Source organism: Balaenoptera borealis (assembly GCF_965194805.1).
Source record: "Balaenoptera borealis genome assembly, chromosome: 15".
In the NCBI taxonomy this organism is placed as follows: Eukaryota; Metazoa; Chordata; class Mammalia; order Artiodactyla; family Balaenopteridae; genus Balaenoptera; species Balaenoptera borealis.
In genome coordinates this window covers 85,079,858-85,099,275 of record NC_138871.1, presented here as the reverse complement: position 1 = coordinate 85,099,275, position 19,418 = coordinate 85,079,858, and the positions used below count along the sequence as shown (strand labels likewise).

The 19,418-nt window shown below is 43.0% G+C and overlaps 1 protein-coding gene across 4 annotated transcripts in view; it reads left to right on the top strand.

Moving 5' to 3' along the window:
• The window catches only part of GRHL1 (grainyhead like transcription factor 1), a 47,696-nt gene that overhangs the window by 11,157 nt on the left and 17,121 nt on the right, over nucleotides 1–19,418 (top strand). For all 4 annotated transcript variants that reach the window (XM_082357564.1, XM_082357562.1, XM_082357561.1 and 1 more), the window contains exons 6-8: nucleotides 559–715; nucleotides 901–1,012; nucleotides 1,983–2,077. In XM_082357564.1, coding sequence (XP_082213690.1) covers nucleotides 559–715; nucleotides 901–1,012; nucleotides 1,983–2,077 — 364 coding nt within the window. The remainder of the gene's footprint in view (nucleotides 1–558; nucleotides 716–900; nucleotides 1,013–1,982; nucleotides 2,078–19,418) is intronic.

The window sequence follows — 19,418 nt, the reverse complement described above, 5'->3', positions numbered from 1 at the left end:
TGGCCCAACAAGGTTATTAAACAACTTCAGGGGAATATATACGTGGCGCTATAAGATAAAAGAAAATGTAGACAACCGTGGAGTGCCATCTGAGTACATTTAAATTATAAGCAAAAACAACAAAAAAGTGCTGTGCAGGCCAAATCACATTTAGTCAGAGGCCTCCCGGCCTCCTGTTCGCAACCTTTGCTGGGTAAATACCAGGTTGGTAGCATGTCTTGTGAAAGTTCCTTCCGGAGCGCTTTTCACTCATTCATATCATTAACATCCTTTGCCTCCAAACTTCTAATTTGTTAACATCACTTCACAGATTTTCTAGTAGGCATTTAGTAGTCCCACATCTGAGAGATTTGAGAATTTCTGGGTTGCTTAAGATTATATTTACTTTGGAAAAAGCAGCAAATGCTATCTATTTATAGCATGACATGGTCAGTTGGATGTTTCTAGTCATCTGCTCTCTGCATACCTCCACACTAAAGCATGTCAAGTTTGAGCTCAAGCATTTAAGAAGCTTCCAAGAGAGTGAATTAGAGATCTGTGAGTTTTTTTGTTTTCTAGGAACAACTTTGAATATACCCTAGAAGCCTCCAAATCGCTCCGACAGAAGCCGGGAGATAGCCCCATGACGTACCTGAACAAAGGCCAGTTCTATCCCATCACCTTGAAGGAAGTGGGCAGCAGCGAGGGCATACACCACCCCATCAGCAAAGTCCGAGTAAGCCCTGCTCTCAGTCCTCGTCTCTGGGAGAGCTGGTCAGAGCTTACTGTTTCCGGGTCTGAGGCAGATCTAAATTAAGATCTAAAATTGCAGTTTTAATTCACCGCAAAATCGAGAGCTACGTTTTCCAAAAGATACTCACGCCTTCGTGTCTTTACGGTGTGATGCATTCTCTTTCACAGAGCGTGATCATGGTGGTTTTTGCCGAGGACAAAAGCAGGGAAGATCAGTTAAGGCACTGGAAATACTGGCATTCGCGGCAGCACACGGCTAAACAAAGATGCATTGACATAGGTAAGTAGCTCCGAGGCCTGCTTTCATTCCCAGAGGTGCAAGCATCCAGTTTTCTAAATCCAGTTATTTTTGGCAGTCATCAGCTTCCTGCCGAACGCATTTGAATTTTTATGCCAGCTACTGATCTCTTCCAAACATTGTCCTTGGCCTCCTGGAATCGGTGCTCTTAACGTTACTTCCTTCATGAGGACATGTGCCCCATGTGGTGGCTTTCCATGTGACACTGGGGCCAGGAGCTGTAGAGCCAGCTCATGTAAGAGTGTCCTGCTTTTCAGTCTACAGATTTTTTGAGGGGTAATGTCTTCTTTAAGAGATTCTGATTATTTGGAGATGATAGTAAGGTGGAGGAAAAAAAATCACCAAGTTAAAGAAAATACTGCTGATGTGCAGCAACACACAGTCTTCCCTAGTTACGTGCTGAACTGCATCGAAAGTCTCTTCTGTCTGTAAATAGACCCAGAGATTCATCACGTGGAGTATAGCAGCAGACCTGTGCAAATCCATATTTAGTCAGGTAGCTTTGTGAAAACCCCTGTTCTTGCCATGTATATAATTTTCGTGTAAAACCATTGTCTGTATCGCAAGATGGCTCTTCATCTTTGTGTTACTTCTTTTCTTTGCCTGTGGTAATATTCATGTTCTCTTTCAGAAGAATGAAAAGAACTGAGTTCCAGTCTTGATTCTCTGGACTGGTTTTGTGGCCTTGGGACAGTTATTTAAACTTTTTAGACCTAAGTGTCCTGATTTTGACAAAATGGGATAAATTTAAATATGTCTAAGCTTGCCTCCATTACAAAAATTCTGTGATTCTTTTTCTTCCTTTTTTGAACTTCTTTCAACCCAGTAAAATGTTAATTTGAAGTATCCAGCAATGATAATATTAAAAGCTGAATCTTAGGTTGAACTGCTGTAATCTCATGTTGGAAACTAGAAACCACGACTTTCTTTTTCTTTCTCATCCCTCATACAGCTGACTACAAAGAAAGCTTCAACACCATCAGTAACATTGAGGAGATTGCTTATAATGCCATTTCTTTCACTTGGGACATTAATGATGAAGCAAAGGTAGGTAATGAAGTCCAGGGACTCCTGTGTTAACCAGCTCTTTGAGGAGGAGTGGGAGGAACTTAGTGATTTGACAACCGATTTTTTTTTTTTTTTTTACAGCTTTACTTGTTTTCACTCCTTTGCTAAGGAGGAGGGAGAACAAGCGAGGCTAGGAAGGCAGGTCACAGCCGTGGTCATGAGGGGCTTGAAGCAGGACAGGACTCCGGGAGAAGAAACAGGCCCCCTCCTCAGCCTGTCCCTGTGTCCTGTTCCTCAGCCAGCTGGTTCTCACTTTCTGTCTTTTCATTGGTTCACGTTTTCTGGACATACGGCACTTTCCCAGATGTTACAGAACCGTCCCCCTCCCCTGTCTGTTCTTTTCTCCCGGAGCAGGGCCGGCAGCCACTGTCTGGCCTCGAGTCTGACTCCTCACTCTGGGCCCCGTTTCCTCCTTTGCAGAGCGGAATCACTTCCTGTCTCTTCCCTCCTCCAGGTGTGTAGTAAGGGTGATTGGAACAGGGCCTGTGAAGCTGGTGGCGTTTCTTCAGAAAGGCCCTCGAGTACAGGTTGTCATTAGTGCTCTGTCTTGTGTCGCTACCCTGGGAATACAGCTTGCTTACGGTTCTTCTTTCTTGAGCTCTGACAAGTGAAGAGTTGCCTCCAATTCAGATGGTTATTTGGGTAATTGTATTTGGAAGTTTTAGTACCTTTTAAGAAAAATTCAGCAGATTTTTCAGTCATTGCTGCCCTTCCTACAGCCTTCTTCTCTTTTAGTAGAACCCGTCTCTTCACTAAATTATTAGCATCCTGGTATTTTGTTTTCCTTTGCCTTAGTTTAAAATTTGGAGCTCAGGCAACACAATAGAAACACATTAATTTCAGGCAGTTGCTCAAGTCAGACTGATCTTTAATGTTGGTTGCAGTCATAGGAATACTTTTGTATATCAAGGACCGGGTACAAAGTTACCATCACCTTCCTGTCCTTTCTCAACCTTTCTTCTATTTTCTCTTTTATTTATTCAACAAGAATTTTAGCAATTATGGAATAAGACACTGCGTTAGGTGCTAAGTATTGTAGAATTTAATTTTTTCCCACCTAGGCTTGCTTTTAAAAATCATATGACTGGATTCTTGAGACCCATGTTAACTTTGTATTATAATTACTTTCCTTTCTTACTATGGTTGTGGTGTCTAAGGCAAAAGCGTGTCTTAAGAGTGCAGGATATAGTAAATGGGGTCTGTCAGTCTGTTAGGAAGCTTAAGTTGCTGTAATTGCCTTAAAGTTTTCCTACTGACCACCTCCATCCTATGCAAACGTCTTCAGGCTGCTTAGTCCAGAGTTTGGTGCTTGATTAAAGAGTGAATTCACTACAGAGAAGCTAGTAGAAGGAAAAGTAAACATTCCGTTTTATACTATTGTTGTTACAGTTATTCTGAAATTAAATATCATAATAGGACTCAGTGTGCAAGCAGCCTATAAGAAGAGTTGGCCGTGTGCCCTCCGGGTGCTTCTGTTCTTAAATCAAGCTAGGGAAATTTGTCCTATTTGCCATTAGGGGCTGATGGAGAAATTGTGGAGGAGCTGATCAAGCGCATCTAAGTCCTGAGTTCATTTTTCTGACTTACCTGTGACCTTGGATTGGTCCCTTGATTCACTGGCTCAGTTTTCCCCCTCTTTCCGCCTAGGAGAATAAAAAGGCCACAGTGGTCAACTCTCTTCTTTGCTGGGGTGTCGTCAGGACTAATGAGCACTTGTCAGGGTACACGGAGATCTTGGCGGAAAGGCCCTGCGTGTGGGCAGGGTGCTTTGTTTGTTTGATGTGTCACTCTTCAGGGTGGGAGTAATGAAAGTCCAGATGACGGGTAGGGATAATGGCTGGTTTTACTCTGAAGGCCTTCAGCTTGTTTGTATTAAAGAGAAATATTGTCGGAGGCATGTCCTAAGTAGCCTTAATAGCACTGTTAATTGATGTAGGTAAATTCAGTTTCATTCTCCTTTCCAGACCCCCAGCACTGACTTGATTTTTTAAGCCTTTGCCAGCCCCCAGATGGGGCTCGTGTCATTTCTTAATGAGGCTGCTGCCTTTTGAAGCTGATATCAGGCATCAGCTTCAAGCGTGTGTTGAAATTAAGTCGGTAGATATTTTGCTTTCCCTGGCCAAGTTGATGTTTTCTGTTTTCACACTGAAAGTAACTGATGGCCCAGGGCAACTAGAGTGAATAGATATACATGCAGAATCCTGTATAGATTTTTTTTTACTTCTTTTTTTGAAAGCAACCCACTTTCTTGTTCTAATTTAGGACACATTTGTTGATTCTTAATTCCAGTTCATTCTCCTCCACGAACATAGGGTTTCTTGGAGACATGTGGCATTCCCTTCTCCCCCCACTTTTTAAAGATATCTAATATACCCTTTTGGCCAAGCCAGGAGGAGTGAAACCAGGATTCCAGCCCAGGGTCAACATGAGAATCTTCTCTGTAGCTTCTGCTGCTCTTTGGAGGTGATTGTTTTTAGGACATGTCAGGTTGAATCTTGAACACCTTGGCTTACGTTCTAGTTTGGGAAAAGCACTGTCCAAGCTAGACTCATCTTATCCTGTCCTTGTACACACTCTATTACCAACATAATCATATACTTGCTGTTACCATGGAAACTTGAAGAAGTTATGAAACTTGTTTAAAAAAAAAGTTATTAGACTTCAAAGCAGCAGGGGAGAAGGAAGTTGCTTTGAAAAGCAGAAATATCTTAGAAGCAATCCCCCCTGGCGGCCCTGATCTCGCTACTGTATAGACCTATTTCATTCATTTTTCTGTACTCCACACAAAATTAGATTTGTTTGGGTGGTCGGGCATCTTTTTAAGAGTCAGGAATATCTACACAAATTAAAGTTTATCTGACATTCACATTTCATTGAGAAATAACTTAATCAGATTTCTTCCCTCCTGATTTATGGCTGAGATCAGCTGCTTGAGGTAATTTTGGCAGGGAGAGGAAGCAGTTCCCTTTGAAACATTAAAATATGGCACTCTGGTGAGATGCTGAAGTTTACAGTTTGTAAGATAGGAGGGCACTGGTCACTTGGGGAAGAGAGCATTAGGAAATTGTTGGGCATGGGGAGACATCAAGGAAGGTGGGAGGAAGATAAACACAGACTTAGACTATATAAAGATTTCATCCAAAGCCAGCTGTGCACCTTGCCCCCAGTTGCAGGAATTCATAACTTTACCCAACAAATATCCAAGTGCCTGCTATGTCCATGATGCTGTGCTCCATCCCGGCAGAAACACTGGTGTTGTAGTTCAGATGTATTGTGTGCTAAATAGGCGTTTGTGGCCTGAGATCCTAAATATAACATCATGTTTCTAAGGAAAAGAAACCTTACAAATGAACTTTGGAGACACAAATAATTTATAAGTTGGCGTTATCTGTTCTGCACCAGTTTCAGTATTTCCACAACCAAGTGAGTAACTCTAGATAGGCTGCACATCGTGGACCAGGGTATAATTTTTTGCTTGGATTGTAAATCTAGGAGTTTACAAGAGCTTTGAGATTTGGATAGTGATATGAAGCCTGAAGATCTAAAATAAACAGAGGAAAAAGAAGTTAGGGAGAGAGAATTAACTTCTTTGAATGCCGGTTTTATGCCAGGCACGGTGCTGAGGTGCCGTCTCTGTGTTCGCACTTAACGGGTCAGTGCTGCCTGCTCAGTACCCATGAGAAAGTACTTAGTCCTCCAGGTGGGAAGATGTTTGCTGCTTGGTCATCCAAATGAGATCACCTGAGGAGGTAAGAATCTACACCTTGTAACGGACAGAAGGTGTTCCTGACAGGGGGAAATATTTAAAAGTGTCAGCATTCTTATTAATAGAGCAGCATTACGGATTCACTAATATAAATTCCCGTGGTAAGTAGAGCACTTTTGCTACAAGGAAACAGTTTATGTTGATTGTTGGATGAGTGATGTTTACCTGCAAAGGAGAGGAAATTATAAACCGAAAAACCTCTGTGTGGAATCAAGTGAACACTGAGCCAGCCAGCTCTGAGGGAGCCCTGGCACCCAGGGGGGCACTCGCAGGAAGGGATCGCTCTCGATGGTATAGGGCATGGTTATACTTAACTAGACAATAGGGGAAAAGGGAAAACAGGTGCAGTTGAAAGCAGAGCTCAAGGTTGCTTTGACCATCTGTATGTGGCTATGATCTCCACGAGTACGAAGCAGACCCTTTTAAAGGTGTAATGAAACCCCAGGGATACAAAATATCTAACACGTTTTTCCCAGAGGTGACTTCTAATCCTTACTAGAAGGTGGATTGGGGTGCAGCTACCATTCATACATTTCGTTTTTTAAATAGTAGCAGAAAAGAGCTTGCCGTCAGACACGCACTAAAGCTCCACCTGGAGTGAGCACAGTGTCAGACAAGGAATAGGTGTGGAGTCTGAGTTTCTTTATACTGGCTTTTGCACCCGTGGCCTAAAACAAGCTGAAGACTCGGGAGTTGTCCCACCGTGCCGTGCTGGAAGCCGGTGCTTCCCGATGTCTTCACCAGACCCGCAGAAGGAGGCACTCCGGGTCAGGTGTGATGAGCGTTCTCGCGGGCAGAGGGAACTGCACCTTGTCCTTGTGGCAGGATCGTATCTCTGGCGGGACAGAGCCCATTTCAACAAGCTGTTCATCTCTTCATGGTTCACTTCCCTCACATGTTTCACCTTCAGGGTGGTGCCTTGGCCTGCAGAGAAGGGATAGGACAAAATCAGAGCATCCCCTTCCCCAGAGAGAGAAGACCCTCAGTGAGGGAGCACTTTGTGCTTTTACTTTTAATTATGAATCTGTCAGCTCCAAGGAGGGGCTCCAAGGCGTTCTGCAGGATTGTCCTTTGGAACCGAATGTTTTCTGTCATGGAGAGGCTCGTGTTACAAAAGAAAGAGGATTAAAGTAGCACGCAGAGCCTGCCTGGAGCACCGAGAGGCCTGAGCACGGCGGCCTGGGTCCGGCCGGAGCCCTGGTATCTTCCCCTTTTGTCTCCTGTCTTAGCAAAAGTGTATGGGGCTCCTGCCGAGGGATTATTGAGGCTCCCGGAGTTCATTCTGTCAGAGGGGTGGAACCGTGCTGGCAACTTGAACTTAAGACTTTTTGTGTGTGCTGTGGGATGCAGGTTTATGAGTTTAATAACAGTTTGTTGTTTTGTCTAAGCATGATATTTGGAATTCATCGTGAGAGTGATTTTTAATTCGTTTGGACTGAGCGTATTGCTTGCATTTATAGGGATTCCATTCTGGTGGAAGCATCCATCAAGTGCTCCAGTAAAATAAGGTGTTGCCAGTTTGGTTGCATTAAGCAGGGACAGGTTCGGTTTGTTTCTCAACTTTACATTTCCAGTGTGAATGGGAGGGAGGAGGCAGAGGTGAGTCAAACGTCTTACTTGCAATTGCAATTAAATATAGGCAGGAGATTTAAAACAAAAGTGTATCCTCCCTGGCCTAACTAGAAAAGGAAGCCAGGAAGCATTGTTACTTTTAAAACAAAGGTAAGGGACTTCCCTGGTGGCCCCGTAGGTAAGACTCTGAGCTCCCAATGCAGGGGGCCCGGGTTTGATCCCTCGGCAGGGAACTAGATCCCGCATGCGTGCCACAACTAAGAGTCCGCATGTCACAACTAAAAAGTCTGCATGCCACAACTAAGAAGTCCGCATGCCGCAACTAAGAAGTTCGCATGCCGCAACTAAAAAGTCTGCATGCCGCAACTAAAAAGTCTGCATGCCGCAACTAAAAGGTCCGCATGCCGCAAGACCCAGAGCAGCCAAAATAAACAAACAAACAAACAAAGGTAAGACACTTTCAGAGTCCAGACAGATGCAGGCTAGACTCTCCGTGTGTCCTGTCCTTAGACCCTAGAGAAACTCAGGGCAGCCGAGGAGGCTTCTTAGCTGACGTTCTTTCTCTTCCAGGGGTGTCCTTCCATGCAGTTGGAAAATACATATTTATTAAAGTAAAAAATAAAATTTTTGGTGCCAGAAAGATAGTCACATTCCTTTATGGGGAATGAATAGTCTTTAGAGTTGTGGTTTGATCAGTATTGGAAGTGACAAGAAATTTTTCTTGATTGGAAATGTGTGGAGAATGCTTTCCATTAGCTGATACAGAATAAACCCTTTACTTGGCAATTGGAAGGCTGACTTTGAAGAACCTGTTCTGGGTCTTGATTATGAGGGAGGTTTCTCTTTTAAAGGGAGGGTTGTTGGGCTTTGGCTGCAAAGCGTTTCACGTGTTACCCTAGTGTCTGGGCAAGAGGTCCGTGCTGAATCCGGTGGACCTTCAGAACCTGCAGGTAACAAAAGCACGCATTTATCGCTGCACACACCTGCGGGTGAGGGCCAAGTCACGATGTTTCTGGTTGGACAAGGGGGACACGTGGCAGCTGAAGAAAGCCTCGGTTTAGTAGTGGAACTTGCGTCTTGTGAAACGGATTTGAGGCACCGTGTCTGGTCAGCCACTTGAAAAGTGCTGTCACTTGAACTTGTTTTTCAGTCTTTTTTTGGGGGGGGAGGGGTCAGGTTTTCCCCATCCTCCACCCTGCCATGTCACGAAACAATGAGCTCCTCTCTAGAGCTTTTTCTTTTTGACACTTTGTCACATTAACCCTCCTGCTCCTGGGTCCTTCCTGGAAATTCCATCTCGAGTGGTTTTCTAAATCTGTCATTTCAACCAGTTTTGCTACTTGTAAGCTAAACCAGGGAGCTTTGACTCTGCCCAGACATTTTTAGTCATAACTGAATTTACCTGGAATAGAGATTTCAGGGCAATGCAGGGTCTGGGAGTTCAGGATTTTTTTATATGGCAGATCTTCTTCATCCAAGAGTCCAAATCTGGTAGTAAATATAAGTGAACTCTACATTCATTACTCAGGGACTTTTTCTTTAGCTTTTTAAAGTTCACAGTATCTAATTAGAGATTTTGATTGGAAGTCAGCTTGCCTGCCAAGTCTTTCCTTATGACCTACTGCTCCCCTGCCCTGCTCTGTCCCTAGAGATGCTGGAATGTGGCCTGTGTTTGCCTTGTGTCACACCTGCATCCAGATCTTCGTATTTCAAACAAACGTTCTACTTATTTGGGACAACAGGTGCCCGATCGCTGTATCTGGCAAGTGTCCTTAAGTTCACCAGGCCCTGCTTGTGGGATATGACAGAGGGAAGATGGGCCGCAGGTGCCTCCAGAATGTTTCTCCCTCTCTCTTTTTCTCTCTTTGGGACTTTTCCCCGGCTCTCTGCAATCTGTGCAGGAACTAAAGCTGCCCGTGTGGGCGGCGTGGGAAGGCAACACTGTGGCAACAGTAAGGGTGATGACTGGATCCTTGTTTTGTCTTTGGGGAGACGCCCCATGCCGTGTCCGTGTGAGAAGACTGCAGGTTAGTGCTTTGCTCTTCCCACACCCCTTTCCTCGCTGCCCCAGCCTTCCGGTTCTTGTCTCTTGATGGTTGTTTGATGGTCCGAGAAAGAACACACATACTAGTTGCACGTTTGAAGGCTTTTCGTTCGCGCTGATGTTATTCTGTAGTGGGATTTTTTACTCGCCTCATGTCATGAGAGTAGTGGGGAAGTGTGACTTTCCTAGGATTAGCCGGTGAATCAGTAGTGGAACTGGATCCTGCTTCTGAGTTTATGACTCAGTCTCTGATACCTTCTGGGGCTTAATTAATTAATTAGACCTGCACATCGGGAGAAAGTAGGGGAGCGACAAGGCTCATACAGAACTAAGATAATCAGGCTTTGTTTGGTTTGGGGTTTTTTTGGTTGGTGGGGAGGGAATGTTGATTAAGATTGTGTCTGCTGTATAATGCTCAATAAGTGTTCCTGTCTGATTAGACTTTAGAATTGGACCTTGATTTCTTCCTTTAAACTGTTTCCCACTCCGTTGGTTTCAGCCGGCATAACTTCATATACGCATATTGGGAAAATGGTGATTGTATTCTAATTAGTACTGTTGGATTTGGTGAGAGTAAACTATGTTATTGACCTCATATTGTAATTTCATTTGTCAGGAGGTTTCTAAGAAAAGCTACTGAGAAATATTTTAGAGTGATCTTTTTGACTGATACGGAAGAGAGTTAAATTAAAACTTGTTCTAGGGCTTCTGCTTTCAACTTAGTAGATCAGTTACATTCCAGGAAGGAGCTTAGGAGTGTGATCTCTTTATTTGACTAAGCTGAATTTTAATACTAGAATGGGTTAGAGTGATAAAGACTTCCAGAGGCAGCGGGGACGGTGCCCGTGACAGCTGTCACTGTCTGACGGGGCCGAGCCATCTGTAAGTCCCTTGCGCGTTAGGAAGTCACAGAGGGACTTGGCGTACACTCCCCACGTGATCTGGGGTATAGGACCTTGACCTCATGCCTCCTGAGCAAAAAGGGACCTTCTGCTCACAGCCATCTGGGGGTCATTTTTTCCCCTACTTCACTGAACAGTTTTTCCGTTAGGTTCTTCTTCAAGCTTCCTGTGCTTCATTGTGTCATTGTGGTTTCAAGAGCACGGATTTGGAGCAGGAGGCGTGGGTCCTGGCTTTGTCTTTGTCATCTGTGTACCGTGTGTCTTTTACTGTCTGTATCTTCAGAGCCTGAACCTCAGCCATAGTTGGACACTGTCTCTCTTGAATTAAAAGGTGTTGAGTAGCCAGATTCTGAACCATGTGATGCTCGTGTTAAAGGTAAACGTTTCCAGGGAACACAACAAGGATAAGTGCATTCTTGGGACATAAAACATTTTTCAGTTATCAGCTTTGTGAAGTGTCTTCCATAGTTAAATCAGCCCATTTTTCTTTTTTCTTTTCTTTCTTCTATTAGATCTTTTCTCTTTTCTTGCGTATATTTACCAAGCAGTGAGAACTCACTTGAACTCTCTGAATGTGCACCATAATACACGGTGCCCACATGTAATTTTGACACAGGGTAATCAGGCATGCTCTCAGCTCTGTAGGCTGACACTTTTCCAAAAGTCTGTTGTATATAATCTGACTTAAAAGAGCAAAACACCGTTCTCCCCTGAAAATTTTTTTCAGTCATTATTGATCAATTTAACTCATTTCTAACATCCTTCCAGGAAATTCTATGCAGGGTAGTTAATCAGTTGCTACTGTGTGGAAGTCATGCTGCAAAGAGTTGACTTTCTCAGCTGTACATTCATTCATTCAGCAAATTATTCATTGTGCTTCTCTCTGCAGGCACTGTGAGGGAGTAAAAGGCAATGCAAGCAGAAAGCCTGTCCTCAAAAGAGGTGACACTCTCTGTGTGATGATACAGGTCATAAGTGAGGTTTTAAAATGCTCTTTAGATTTCCAGGGCAAAGGGGTACTTGGCAGCTAAGGGAGTCAAAGGCTTTATGGAAGAGATGGCACTGGGCACCATGCTTTGAGAGATTGTAGCCGCAGAATATTTTTGCAAAGACTGTTTGATGGGACCTTTTTTCTTCCTTATTTTTCCCCCACAGAGTAGCTGTTGTGAATTTAAGTGGAAACGGGGCGCCTGGAACAGCTTACTTAGTCTCCAGAGGTGCTGTGACATATTGAGGCCCAGACATTGCAGTGCAGGAAACAACATTGGGATTTGTCTGCTGCAACACTCAAATCTTGCAAGAAAGTTGTAGACGTTACCACACCTGTCAATATGACACAAAGCTACAGTGAAAGGATAACATGCTTAGTTATCAAATACAGACTGTTAGGTACCTGTAGTTTCTGTAATGGAAAGATGGTCAGTGTAGATAATGTTTTAAAGTATAAAAGTGAATAGATGCAGTAGAAAATTACCTCATGGCTCCCCATGTAAATTTATCTCTGCCCTAGAACTTACCTGTCTGTCTCTATATATATATCAGTGAGCCTTTAAATTCCATAATCTTTTCTAAATTGAGGGGGTATATAGAGTCAATTTAATTATTCATTCAACAAATATTTATTTAATGTCCAGTATGTATAAAGAGCTGCTTGGTATCCTAGGCTCTACCAAGATGACCTAGGTGTTCAAATCTGCTTGGAGGAAGGATGTGATCATAAATAACCTGTGAACTTGGGCAGCAAGTTACCGAACCTCTAAACTTCATCTGTGAAATGGGGTCAGAGTAGAACCAATTTCATAGGTTGTTTTGAGGGCCAAAGAGTCAGTACACTGCAAGAGTACAGTAAATGTAACTCAAAGATCATAGCAGCATGTAGTTTTATTTGGCTGGAGTTTAGGAATTTGGGGTCATTCATTCAGTGAACATGTATTTCTTATTGGCCAGGCACTGCAAGGAGGCCTTGGGAATGTAAAGGTGAGTGGGACGTGGCCCAGTTCTCAGGAAATTCAAAATTTAGTGAAGAAGATTGCCACTCTAGTACGTACAGTGATAAAAGTAAACAAAGGAATAGAACTTACCTTGGAATAGGAAGAGCAGAGAAAGTTCCTCAAGAGTGCCACTTGAGTGAGTCCTAAAGGATAGTAAGAACTAGCTGAGCATTCAGAGCCCAGAATGAGCCTATAAACTTGATGTGTATGAGTGCAGAGCTCAAATCGGGGCTGGACATCCAAGGCAAGTGGGCGGAGGGGAGGTAGGGACCAGATCCTGAAGGCCCTGTGGTGCCCTAGTGAGGACCTTGGACGTCTCCCTGTAAATGAGTTGTCTCAAACCCTTGGGGTCTGTGGACCAAGTATATAGGGGTTGGAATTTCTTTGCGTTTTCAATTCAGTGATTAGACTTTTAAAATCACAAGTATATTCTGCTGCCAATTGCTGCCAGGAGGCTTCAGTGCTAGTGTTTGTGCTTAGGTGTTAGGTTTGAGCTAGATAAAGGCCAGGTGAATTCTTAGGGTGCTGTGTGATCAAACATTATGTAGCTGTTTGAGTAGAGTCGTATTTCTCAGACTAGGATTGGATATGTTTTTAGGGGTTGAGGAACTTTTTATTTCTCTTTTAAAAAGGATACATGTATTATTCACATTTGAGAAGTACTGCTATAGGTGGTGGAAAATATGGCTGGAAAGGCAGATTGCATCACATACGGCATTTGACTGCTAAGGAATTTAGTCTATTACATAGGCAGTGGTGAGCGATTGAAAATTGTTGAGTAAGAATAAATGATTAAGATTCTGTGGTGATACTGGTGTTTGGTGATTGCCTAATGTCAGGGAAGCAGTCTCTCTTTTTTCATTTCATTTCCTGATTTGTAGCCATTTTATTGTTTAAAGGGCCCTCTCCTAGAGGCCGGAAGAAAGAAGGGTTAATTTATGTAAATTTATATTAGCTCTTTTTTTTTTTTTTCGAGTCTTTTCATTTGTTTTTTTTGGGGGGGAGCACCGTTGTGTGTATTTAAAGTTTTGTGAGGATTTGAAGCTTGTTAAATTAAGATTTGGAGATAATAGCTGGATTTTTATATACCTATGGTCTTTCTGTCTCTCATTACCAGCTTTTAATTCAGTACCATTTAGTAGTAATAGGCATTAGGAGAATACAAAAAATATACTAAACACGGGAAGAAATTTTTAAAATGGGTCACACATAATTCCTGCCATCAAGGGGCTTAGAGCACTTATAATCACAGTGTGACAGAGTGACCAAGTGTTCAGTAGAGGTGACGGGGGTGTGGATACCAGGCCCTTGGCCTGAAATAGAAGCTCACAGTAGGGCCACAGGGTGCTGGGGGCAGGGCTACTTATTACAATGTGATAGATAGTAAAACGGGGTTGTAATTCTTTTGGGATAGTTAGGGAACGCATCTCAGAGAAGTTCTGTCAGTTGTTACTAGGTCTTTATTTTTAAGAGAGATGTCAGTAGAGAATGGAATAAAAGTTATTTTAAATTGAGGGGCAGAGAAAATAAAGATCCCCAACGTGTGTGTAAAAATTCCTGTAAAGGAGGTGTGAAACTAGAATGGGAGTTTGGAGCTGGGTTTTGGAGGGCCTTAAGAATTTGGGTCCCTTCCTTCAGACTCTGGAGAAGCACTGCAGGTTGTTGATGACTTAGTTGTCCCGGTCACTGAGGTGACATTATGTGGCTGAACTCCTGTGACCTCTCACTCTTATGAGCATTACGCTTTGTTACTCTATTGTAGTGGAAAAATCAGAGCCCTTAAAATGAAAACTTTATCCCCTAAAAAAACTTAATTAAAAAGAAAACTTTATCCAAACTGTCATAAGAGTGGTTCATATAATGTTCTTAGTGAATCTAAAGGTTCACATTTTGAAATTTTTTATTCCACTCATTGAGAAAACCATATTATGGAAGTCAAAGGAAATGATTTTCACCATTTTAGAAGCAATGTTATAATAACGTGTAAAATTCCACCTAAATCTCTCAGTGGGAAAAAAAATTAAAACTATATTATTTGGCTGTCAGGTTCTTGTACAGGAATAATGATATAGAATGAGTATTACTGTTGTGGTAACTTTTTGAAAAGGAACAGCCTTTTTGTTTATGAAAATTACCCTGATGTATTTAAGTCAGTCGGTTTCATCACGTAGCTTCTGACTCACCTGCTTATAATTTTTGTAACTTCTTCCTGATGAATTCCAAGTGCTTTGTTAATGCTTTCTTTCTGTGAATTAGGTGGGTGAAAAATTATTTCTAGAATGTCTCCCCACAAATGAAACTCACTTGTCAAAGCTCATACATCTGACTACTCCCTTTAGACTAGAGAGTCCATAAGTTTTCTGGAATTGTGCCTTGGTTTGTGGTATTGATGATAAAACCCCCATAGAACAGGCGAGTTGGGGGTTTATAAAATTTGTTCTCAGTTGCTTTCATTCTACTGACTGGGAAATGAACTGCTGATTGTGACCTGTGTTTTGAGCAGATTAGTTCCCTGTGTCTTTCTTCTCCTTTTCTTTCCATTTGAGGAGTAACAGTGGACACAGCAGCTGGCTGGTGAACAGTATTGTGCGGCTGCCATAATGCTTCCTGGAAAAATCATCATAAATTAGTTCAAGATCTGATTTCTTTTTTTTTTTTTTTTAAACATCTTTATTGAAGTATAATTGCTTCACAATGGTGTTTTAGTTTCTGCTTTATAACAAAGTGAATCAGCTACACATATACACACGTTCCCATATCTCCTCCCTCCTGCATCTCCCTCCCTCCCCCCCTCCCCATCCCACCCCCCCCAAGATCTGATCTCTTGTTGGTTCTGTGCTTATAAACATTTGGAATGAAAAAATCTATACAAGTTACTCCTTTGATAATGTAAATCTTTATTCTGTTGGTTTTTTCTCATTTTCAAACTGAGGTTTGAAAACAAGATTAAATCTTTTGAAAAATTCTAAGTGCATGAAAACAAAATTAAATTTTTTGAGCAGTTCTAAGTGCATGAATTCTTGGCCAAGAATGAGGAACTGTCTTAGAAAAATGGGCTGGACTTTTAAAGAGGAATCTTGCTGAGCATCTTTCCACCTGTTTAGCAGGGTTTTTTGTGGTTAGTTTTTTTTTCTCTCTAGTGAGTTTAGATGGGAACATTAGTTGCTCATCTTTTGAGATTTATGTTCCAATTATTTGAATAACATCAAACCTTTCCTCCAAATCAGTGGCAAGGAGGTATGAAAACAGAGAAAAGGTCATTACTTGAGTTCTTAAAGATCTTTATTTACGTCATTCTAGAGAAGGAAGGTTGTGTATCATTCAGCCTACTCTCAGACTTCAGAAATAAGGCGTTTTAAGTGTGTGTGCATGCACACACACGTGTATTTTATAGAGGAGAAGTTGGATGTGTAATAATCCATCTTCCTTTTCACCTCTTTCCCACCTTCTGTAGGTGATATTGGAGTTTTTCTGTAATCTCATTATAGAAAATATTTCTCTGCACAATGAGTATGGTCTGAACATTTGTTTTATCCAGACTTGGGTGACTTGGCCTATTGTCCAAGGCCAAGTCAAGACCAAGTCACCCAAGGTAGAACCCACCCCAGGTGTTAATGTGGTGAGGAACAGAACACATCCACCATGTTGCTGCCCCAGGACCCAGAGCACAGCTCTGCCTCGTGTTCCTACACTTGCTCTCTCCCTCTTTTGGGTGCTGCTGATTAAAGATTGTCACCTTCCTAAATAAAGATTCACAGACACTGACCGAGCTTCTCCCGCAGAACTTAGTGTAGTCCCGTCCACGAGCGTGGGCTGCATTGATCAAGAGTGTGGGTGTGTGGGTGAAGGTCACACTAATGGGAAGTCCATAGCGGGTATCTTCTCAGGAGGTCACCTGCGGGGAAAGTGGAAATACTGAATTACAAAAAGGGGGGTAGTGCTTCCTCGCTGTTTTTACCACATTGTGATGTCGTAAGAATCAATTACCGTCCCAGCAGCTTAGAGAATGGTGTAGCTCGGGGGGTCAGCAAACTGCAGCTCTCAGGCCCTGGCCAGCCAGGGGCCTGTTTATGTGAACAAAGATTTTTCAAGATACCGCCACCAGCATCTGTTCACATATCGTCTGTGGCGGCTTTCGCACCATTACTGCAGAGTTGGGTGGTCGCATGTGGCCCACAAAGGCGAAAACTCTATCAGGCCCTTTTGCAGAAAAAGGTAACCCACTGCTGGTTTAGATAAATACGTGAAAGCTGCTTTAGGTGTCTGCATTGTACTTCTTCTTGGTCGTGTTTGTTCACTACTCCCTCGGCATCTTCCTCCTCTTGCTAAAAACCTGTGTGCTGAGCGTGTGCTGTGTACCAGGCCCCAGGAACAGGAAGGGCTGCTCAAACGTCGTATCTGTCCTCCGTGGGCGTGACGCCACCGGCCAGCCTCACACCCGAACGCACTGTTCATCCGTACACGTCAACCCCCATGAAAATCAAACGTCACGTGAGGGATAAACATAAGAAGTAAAGTCTGACAGGTTTTTAATAGGTTTTTTTCTGGTCTCTGTCTTCTAAAGTAGGAGTTCCTTGAGGATTTACACGACCTTATTGAATAGCAAAGTTGAGCATATGCTTTCATCTTTATCTTTCCTTTGATTAAATGAATATTATTCTTATTTGATAGGGCTGTACCTCTGTAAAAAAATTTTTTTTAATTAAAAATAACCTGATGGCATACATATAAATACATGTAAGCACATCGGAACTCTTTCAAGAAAGGAAACCATATATTGGGACTCGTTTTAATAACCTCAGAGTTTTGGAGCCAAAGGAGATCTTTTATCGCTCAAAGTGTGTAAGTATATAGAAGATTAATTACTTGACAGCAGTGGTTTTTATCCTGGCTGATCACGAGAATTACCCAGGTAGGACCTAAGACAGTTCTCGAGCCTGAAACCCACACCAGGCGTGGGAGCAGGAACTGTAGACGTGGCCTCACCGTCACCGTCTCCGGTACAGGCTGACAGCCCGGGAATTCCACGTGAGTCAGGGTGTGAAGCACTCGAGCTCCCAGGCAGGCTTATGCTCCGGCCGCATTTCGAGAACCACTGCTTTGTAAGATTCTTAATTTCATACAGGTAGCTAGTATGATAACTTTAAGTGGCAACTTCACATGGTACTCCTAAAAGAACATGATTTGTAAAAAGTTGATTGATCAACGTATTACACAAAATTATTGTCACTAGAAATACAGAGTAGGGATATAGGATTCATCATCTTTCAGTGTAAATATGCTGGGACTGCAGTTAAAAGTCATCTAGAGATCGTCGTCTAATCCAACCCTGTGTTTGACAGTGGGGACCCTTGCCCACGTCACAGCACAGTCAGTGACAGAGCTGGGACCAAAACTTAGGCATTTTGATTTTCAGACCAAAGCCTTTCCTGTTGACCACATTACCTCTTGCTAGAACATATATAAGGCATCTTGCACCCTTGCCAGCCTTTGGTTGAGGCTTAAACATGGCATGCGTGTCCCCTTCAGGGCCAGCTGTCCCTGTGACTGTCCGGCTTGTTCTTGTGCCGCCCCCATTTTTCTCCTGCAGGGCTTCAGCCCACTGTTCCTGTACCTCGTGTCCCTGGCCTAGATACCGCACAACCCGTTCACTGTTTACTGGTATGTTTGTGTGTTTATCTAGAGAAGGTGGCACTTTTTTAATGCTGAGTTAGGGACGCCGTACACTTTCTCTGACACATTTAGAACACCGCCAGGTTTAGAAAGAGTTGATATAAAAATAGGAGAAGCATGTCCATAAGAAAGCAATTGTAAGTGATCATGAATAACAGTGAGAGTAATGTCTCTCTGAAGTCTCCATGTTTATACTGATCCTGGGATCTGGCTCCTGCTTATTTCTGCTCTGAATAGAAACTTGACACTGGGAAGCAAGGGCAGGTTAGGTTTTAGGTTGGATTACCGTGAAATCCTCTTGTAAAGGGAACATCACTTTGGGTCAAAGACTTCCTGGAATTGTTGAGGGTAAAGTGTAACTTTCCCAGGCAGCTGTTTTTGAGTTAGGAATCGAGCCGGGTGACCTGGAATGATGGAGAAAATTTCAGATTTTCCATTTAGTTGTAAAATGAAAAATGTGGTGGTTTGGTTACTTTATGTGCTCTGTTGTTTGCATGAACTATTGTCTTTCTGTCTGCCTTTCTGTTTGTCCTTCTGTCATCTATTCCATAGACTATCTTTTTAATTTTGATTTCTGGATTATATATGAAACGGTTTTTAAAAAAACTTATAGGAAAAGATATAAAGTCAAAGTACTAAGTTTCTGTAGTGGATTTGAAATTCATGTGTGCCACTTTTTCCTACATATCTAGATTTATGTATTTAAAAAATTAGAGCAATTTGCTTATTTGCTGAAAATTACTTAAATGAAAAGAAAAAATCATAGGTAAGATAAGGCAGTCCTAGATCAGGAACCGTGTCCAGTGGAGAAATGGACCCAGCCTGCTGAGTATTTACGATCTAGTCAGGGACATAAAACATACACATATAAAAATGGCAAACCATTCCAGGTAGTAAAGAAAAGCCAAGTGATTTGTCTATAGGATAAAAAGTTGGTTTGGGAAACAGAGGCAGCCACGAGTGAAGGGGGAAAGTCTTGGATATGAATCCCAGCCCTTTGCTTTCTACCCTGGGGACAGTTTAAAAAGTGTCTCCAGGCCTCACGTGTAAACAGAGGATAACAGGCCCTCCAGGCTGTGCTGACGACACGAGGTCGCGTGTGTAAGGTGCACGCCCAGCACGACAGCTCGCTGCTGTCGGCTCCGTGTCACGGTGTGGGCTGAATGCAGACAGTCCGGGAGCAGGGCCTTGAGTCGGACCTTTAGATGGAGAGCAGCAGAGAGGAGCTGTGGAGGGGACCGGACTGCGGCAGGAGGGGACAGGAGCAGGAAGAGGGGCAGGACAGAGGGGAGGCGGGGCCACGCCGCCAGCGTGTCCTCGGCACGAGAGAGCGGACGAGCGGACGAGGCTGAGTGGGGGGACGAGTGAGAGA